At 40.5% G+C, this 7,231-nt stretch overlaps 1 protein-coding gene and 1 non-coding gene across 2 annotated transcripts; one reads left to right on the forward strand and one right to left on the reverse strand.

The window, feature by feature from the left end:
• Positions 1-87: 87 nt before the first annotated feature.
• Positions 88-144, reverse strand: LOC131105757 (U7 small nuclear RNA). The gene has a single exon (XR_009119990.1). It is a non-coding gene; the product is annotated as a U7 small nuclear RNA (small nuclear RNA).
• Positions 145-715: 571 nt separating this feature from the next.
• On the forward strand, positions 716-5,985 carry tpi1b (triosephosphate isomerase 1b). Its single transcript, XM_058053228.1, has 7 exons — positions 716-1,032; positions 2,736-2,859; positions 4,126-4,210; positions 4,277-4,409; positions 5,108-5,193; positions 5,277-5,364; positions 5,434-5,985. Exons 1-7 carry the CDS (start codon positions 924-926, stop codon positions 5,550-5,552), a joined length of 744 nt encoding a protein of 247 aa, XP_057909211.1. The 5' UTR covers positions 716-923; the 3' UTR covers positions 5,553-5,985.
• Positions 5,986-7,231: the final 1,246 nt, after the last annotated feature.

A 7,231-nucleotide genomic window follows, 5' to 3' on the forward strand; every position in this document is an offset into this window, starting at 1 on the left:
CTCCAGCTTTGCAACCTCAGAATTTTCGAAGAACCAAAAGTGCTTCTTTTAGTTCATAGTCGCGGACTTTGCTTTCGACAGTGAAGAGAGGGCTTCTCTTTAAGAGAAACCTGCTGGACAAATATCTAAAGAGCGAAAATTCCTTGTGTAATGTAAAGTCGACAGCGGTCTTATCACCCTCGACTCATACATTTTGGTCACGGTGTCAACAACTTTCTTTATTTCTTTTTCTTTAAAGCATTGCATTTCCACACAAGACTAAATCAAATTACTTTCATGTACATATAACTGCTTCTTGAACACATTTGCGATGGTTTAGTTATTAAAACAATGACACGTTTTACTACATTCTAAATATTCAAATTTTAATCCCAAATCTACCAATCAGCTTGAAGAAGGCGTGCCCTGAGGCACCCTAGCCAATCAAATAGCGTAACGTCACTCATAGCCCGTGTTCTCTGTTGCAATGTTCATTGTCCGGGCTTTTTCTGTCAAAAATTGAGCTCATGATGGAAAGGGAAGAAATCATATTTGATCTCATTTTGTGCATTGCGAATCAAAATCCAAATAGATGTGTTTTAGTATGAGCTTAAACTAACCATACAAATGTACAACTCCCAAAAGTTAATGATGGTTGCTGTTTATGCTAGTTATGATTGAGAAAGACACCTGTTTTTACGCGTTGCACCCGAACGCCTCATGACATTCTGCTGTGCTCTTCCCCTTCCTCAAACATGGAGGCGCGTTTACGGGCGGTCTTCCACAAAACCAATGAAGCTATGCCGGAGGAGGGGTTAACTTTCCCGTCATTATAAATAGGTCGAAGTCTCATTTGACTCTCGCTCTTCTCCCCAAAACAGAAGCAGTACATTGGAAGCGGTGTCGTCTTTAAATCTAGAGCAAAAACAACACATAACGCCAAAATGAGCAGGAAGTTCTTCGTCGGTGGAAACTGGAAGATGAACGGCGACAAGAAGAGCCTCGGAGAGCTCATTCAAACCTTGAATGCGGCCAATGTGGACCCTAATGTCGGTATGTGTTAGCTAGAGCATCGATGAAACAATATTTGGTCCTTATACATTTTTGTGAAGCAATGCTGATTGAAACGTGCAAGTGTAACATAGCATGCTAAAATGGGGTCTTGTGTCACGTCCCTCAATGGAGAGTGTGTGCGTTCATGGCGGCACGTAGTCCATTGCTCTACCATGCACCTATTTACTGTCAAATACTTATAGTTCACATTGAGACCAACGAGGAATATATTTGTGCTACATTTATCTTCTGTTAAACCAGTCCAAACACTAGTGTCGCATAAGTACACAACAAACAATCTTCGATTTAACCACGTTCTCTTGTAAGGTTCTCTCTTGTCTGATTTTTCTTGTGGGGCGTGAAGGGGACAGTTGTCATCAGCCACTATTTGCTGCAGACTAAAAAAAACACCAATATGGCCCTGCTTCTATAGTGTTTTTTGCTTCTACGGTGTTTTTTGATGGCTTTTTTTTTACACAAGTAAGGTCTGATTCCGTTGTCAACTTTATTTTTTTCCACTCCTGCAAGTTATGCAACTGTGTGATTTTTTTTCTTCAGAGGCCTGATCTACCATCCTCTAATTTTCCTTGGACCTTGTTATGTCAGTGTACACTGTGAGGGCGTACTATCAATAGACCAATCGTAGAGTGCTTGTGCCCGATTCATACTCTGCAGTGTAAACATAACCATAGACATACATTTGTGTTTATTCATAAAGATGTGTCCCTTATAATGAATGTGCTTGCTCCTCTCACAAGCACTTAATAACAGCAGCCACCTTGCACAAAGAGCCTGAATGCAGGGGACAAATGAGTACACCATTACCATTAAACAGCCATGACCTCTGCAGTATTGCAAGCATGCCTGTGACCTTTGCAATGTTGAACTTTATGCAGGGAAATGACCTTTTACCAAAGCATCAATAGCAGTTTTAATATAGATGACCCGGGGCTACGGTTACAATTTGAATGGCACACTCTTACTGTACTCTGTCTGACCTCACCACACTGTGCTGCTTTTTAGATAGCATCCAAATGTTTGCTCATGTAGAAATACAGGATTCAGATTATCTGTGCGACGTTGCACTATGAATCGCGACCCGTGTATAGGTGTGCATATAAGGCTATTGTGGTGTGGTGGTGTTTAATTGGAAAGTAAAATGTTTTTTAACGGGCGTTTTCATGGACCCCCAAGTGTGCTTCACAGTTCCAAATTAAACTAATTATGGTATGTAATATTCCATTTATATACACAAAGGGACGAGAAGTTACAAAGTCACAGGAGAGAACATGTACATAATATTAGGTGTCCAAATTCTCATTATTGTCTTGAAATATATGCTCTATAATTCCAGTTTATTTGGGTACTATTTCTGGTGGCATGTTGGAGCATTGCATTCACAAAAAAACGAGTGGCCATGAGTTTTGAACGCGAGTGCAACCAAAATGTGTTTATTTATGTACATATATGTATATATTATATAAGATTAAGATTAAGATATGCCTTTATTCGTCCCTCAGTGAGGAAATTTATAATATAATATAAATAATATAATATTATATTATATAATAATAATATATATATAATAATTATATAATAATATAAATGTATTTATTCATATAGACAATGGTCACCAAGCAAAATTAAAGCTTGCAGTATGCTTATGTGAAGTGACTTAAGAAAATGTCTCTTTTCCTCAACAGAGGTTGTGTGCGGCGCCCCGTCTATCTACTTAGACTTTGCCAGGTCCAAACTGGACGCCAAGTTCGGCGTGGCTGCTCAGAACTGCTACAAAGTCCCCAAGGGGGCCTTCACTGGGGAGATCAGGTACATACCGCAATGTCGTAGTTGAAATGGCTTTGGTTTAAATTGGACTTTTAATACGTCCCTGACATGATTTGTTCACTTTGCTTAAATGTTATATTATGTTTGTAATTATGTTCTACGTCGTTTGATTTTTTAAAGTGAACGGTTAATTTTGAAAAGAAGAAATTACATTTATAGCTCACGGTGCTAGCCATTTTGAACTAACTCACAGCTTAGCCTCATTTCCGGAAGTGATGTCATCAAGGTGACACATAATAAACACACCTCCAGGTGGATCGTCCACTTGGTTCAGTATATTTTTCATCAAAATAGTAGTCATGCCAAAACATTGTGTTGCTGCTGGATGTTCACAGTATCATAGTGAAACTGAAAGGTTTAAGGCAGGGGTCTCAAACTCAATTTACTTGGGGGCCGAGCTCGGGTCTGGGTGAGACTGGGTCGCATCAGCCCCCCCCCCCCCCCCCCCCAAAAAAAAACGGCGTTTATTAAAAACAAAATTTTTTTTAAAAACGTCACTTTGGTTCCAATTTTGTACAAGCTCTGATAAAACATTCCACTGTTCTCAAATATCTTACTTTTTATTTTTCTACACAAAATAAGATGGAAAATAAATAGAATAAAGAAAATCAATCAATCAGTAATAAATAAATATAATAATAATAATAAAACGGCAAAACTTAAGAAACCACATATAGTTGGTGGGTAGACAAATTTTTTTTTCAGATTATAATTAACAAAGCATTATTAGAGCCCTGTAGACATGACAAAACACGACTATAGTCACATTTATACTCTTTTTATTTACAACATATCGCGCAACTGCATGGTCTTGAGACACATGCTAACTCGCAAACTAGAGCGCTAGCGACCTAAACGGTAGCCTTCAAGTTATTTCCTTTAAACTTAAATAGCCAAAAACTTACCACTTCCACACGGATAGGGAGGATAACTATTAACAGTTATTTAACCTTTAACATGAACATTAATCAAACGTAATAATTTTTTCTGGGTACATGATACCATACAGCATCCATATCAAACTTGCGCGGGCCGCACTAACATTAAACTTTCATATCAAGGCGGGGGACTCAAACTTAGTGTTCTGCGGGCCACATTTGGCACATTTGGAATTGAAGCTGGACATTTTTGCAGATTTAGCATTAATGTAGAATATAATTACAAACAATATTTAACACATTTAAAGAAAGTTGCTGAATCATGTCAGAGAATCTATTAATACATGTAACTACACATACGTGTTTTCAGCCCTGCGATGATCAAGGACTGTGGCGTCCACTGGGTTATACTGGGACACTCTGAGAGGCGTCACGTCTTCGGGGAGAGCGACGAGGTGAGTCTGTGTGCTCTATAAAGACGCTAAGTTGATTTACATTCCGCACTCTTTGCTCCCCATCAGCTCATCGGTCAGAAGACGGCCCACGCTCTGGAGAGCGGCCTTGGCGTGATTGCCTGCATTGGTGAGAAGTTGGATGAGAGAGAAGGCGGCATCACCGAGAAGGTTGTTTTTGCACAGACCAAGGTCATCGCAGGTAGTCTTGACAATCTTTTTCTTTTGTTTTCCCCACAGGAATTTTGAGGCTAATTGGGAAGTGAAAGGAATATATCTAGTTGTTTTTTTCCAAAAATGATAATTTTCCATAAACATAACTTAATCTGGGGTGGCACGGCGGTCTAGTGGTTAGCGCTCAGACCTCACAGCTAGGAGACCAGGGTTCAATTCCACCCTCTGCCGTCTCTGTGTGGAGTTTGCATGTTCTCCCCATGCATGCGTGGGTTTTCTCCGGGTACTCCGGTTTCCTCCCACATTCCAAAAACATGCTAGGTTAATTGGCGACTCCAAATTGTCCATAGGTATGAATGTGAGTGTGAATGGTTGTTTGTCTATATGTGCCCTGTGATTGGCTGGCGACCAGTCCAGGGTGTACCCCGCCTCTCGTTTGAAGACAGCTGGGATAGGCTCCAGCACCTCGTGAGGAAAAGCAGTAAAAAATGAATGGCACTTTTCCAAGTTGGGGAAATTTTCCAGTTTTCTGGACTGCAGTAAGAGATTTTAGGATTTATTTTTGTATGATGTTTCACTATTCACTATACTGTTCAGTGCTGCCTCATTCTTGTGAGAGCGTACACTGGAGATTGCAGAAACTGCTCCTTGAATGTCTGAATGTAGATTTTGTTCTTCAGAGTTCAAATTCTGATGTTTGGAGGTCTTATCTTTTTTTCGTTCCAGATAACGTAAAGGACTGGAGCAAGGTGGTGCTTGCCTATGAACCCGTGTGGGCCATCGGCACGGGCAAGACTGCCTCCCCCCAGCAGGTAAACACAGACAACCACAAATGTTTGCTTTCTCTCCCTGACGCCTACAATGGTCTAATGTCTCCTGTGTTGGACTCTCCCAGGCTCAGGAGGTCCATGAGAAGCTGAGGGCATGGCTGAAGACCAACGTGTCTGAAGCTGTCGCCAACTCTGTGAGGATCATCTACGGAGGTACCTTGTACTCAAAATCAAAATCACATCATCTTGCGTCCGTCTTATTTCGACATCCTTCTCCTCCAGGTTCTGTGACCGGCGGCACCTGCAAGGAACTTGGCTCCCAGAAGGACGTGGATGGTTTCCTTGTGGGCGGAGCCTCCCTCAAGCCAGAGTTTGTCGACATTATTAACGCCAAGATTTAAAAAGCAACCATGTTGGATAATCCATCAACTTTCAACACTTAGTCCTCCTCCTCTTTTTTTTTTTTTATTCAAAGTGTGTAACGCCGTCATTCCCTCCTTGTATTTCACTTCCTTGTGAGGAAAAGGAGCAGCTTGGCACGTGCACTGAGGTCGTCCGTGTGCATCAAACACCGACCATTACGCCTTTTTACTCAAACCAGGAGGCTGTGTGCCATCACCGCTCTGTGTCTCAAATTGATTTGCCTTTTATTAATATCTGTGTTGCATCTTTGGTGCTCTGTGAATTGTACCTAACCTGTAGTTGTGCTCTCACTGGCTTCTTCGCCAAGAGGGGGCAGGTCCATTACGTGCCCATTCATGTTGTGTGTCATGGCGGATGAGCTTTTGAGGGTGAGGAAGCTGTAAGAAAACAATAAACCATTCAGAGACTGTATTTGGTGTGTTGTTTTTGTACATTTAATGTAGTTACATAAGACACTTAGACTAATGTGCATGTTCATGAATAGACTATGGTGATCCTTTTAGATTCTCTGGGTTCCACTGAGCAGGTCATATTTCAGTAGTGAGTGCTCCACTATTTGATGTATGCAAGAATGGAGCATTCTCTAAATTTAGAAACACAAATGAGCAATTACAAACATAACAGAAAAACACCCCAAAATAAGCCATTTTGATCGGTTTTATAGTAAAATCCAAATACTGCATGACATCCTCTATCAGACAACAAAAATAGTACAAAGGAACCATCTTTACAGTACTATGTTAGTATTGTTAGTGTTTATTGTCATGCAGTATGTAGAAATTACAACAAATTATCTTAAGCTGGCACGGCGAATAAGTGGTTAGCGCACAGACCTCATAGCTAAGACACCAGGGTTCAATTCCACTCTCAGCCATCTCTGTGTGGAGTTTGCATGTTCTCCCCGTGCATGTGTGGGTTTTCTCCAGGGACTCCGGTTTCCTCCCACATTCCAAAAACATGCTAGGTTAATTGGCGACTCCAAATTGTCTATAGGTATGAATGTGAGTGTGAATGGTTGTTTGTCAATATGTGCCCTGTGATTGGCTGGTGACCAGTCCAGGGTGTACCCCGCCTTTCGCCCAAAGACAGCTGGGATAGGCTCCAGCACCCCACGCGACCCTCGTGAGGAAAAGCGGTATAAAATGAATGAATGAATAACCTAATCTTTGTTATTGTACTTTAAATCACACAAATGTATCTTGTTCTGTGTGCTGATTCACTGTCAGCAGGGGCATATGATGCATTCAAGATTCAGCTAGCAAGTAGGAAATATCCAATCTCCCAAAGCATTATCATAAAAAAGTCTCAAAACTGCATAAGAGTACATTATAGTCTTATATTATTTTATATATATGAATGAATTAATATATTAAGCTGTGGTAATGGTTTATTTTTTTTTTTACCTTTTCAGTCAATAATTATGGGTAAAACTTACTAATTGGTCACAAAATACACATATACAACCTAAAAAGATCACAACCCTGCTGGAAATTATACAAATGAGCAATTAAAAGGATAATATTAAGTGTTTGTTCTTATTGGAATTGTCAAATTTTGATGTAGTAGCACTTCCACACCAATAGATGGCAGCACGTAAATTTGCAGCACACTCATCTACTCACTCGAGCTCATTTCCGTATTTACAAGCGAAGCGTGA

Source organism: Doryrhamphus excisus, chromosome 17 (assembly GCF_030265055.1).
Source record: "Doryrhamphus excisus isolate RoL2022-K1 chromosome 17, RoL_Dexc_1.0, whole genome shotgun sequence".
Classification (NCBI taxonomy): Eukaryota; Metazoa; Chordata; class Actinopteri; order Syngnathiformes; family Syngnathidae; genus Doryrhamphus; species Doryrhamphus excisus.

Bases quoted from the DNA above. Each gene is read 5' to 3' on its own strand.
- tpi1b (XM_058053228.1), top strand. From the start codon at position 924: ATGAGCAGGAAGTTCTTCGTCGGTGGAAACTGGAAGATGAACGGCGAC. The intron at 1,033-2,735 runs GTATGTGTTAGC...TTTCCTCAACAG, and splicing joins CAATGTGGACCCTAATGTCG to AGGTTGTGTGCGGCGCCCCG. The intron at 5,194-5,276 runs GTAAACACAGAC...GGACTCTCCCAG, and splicing joins AGACTGCCTCCCCCCAGCAG to GCTCAGGAGGTCCATGAGAA.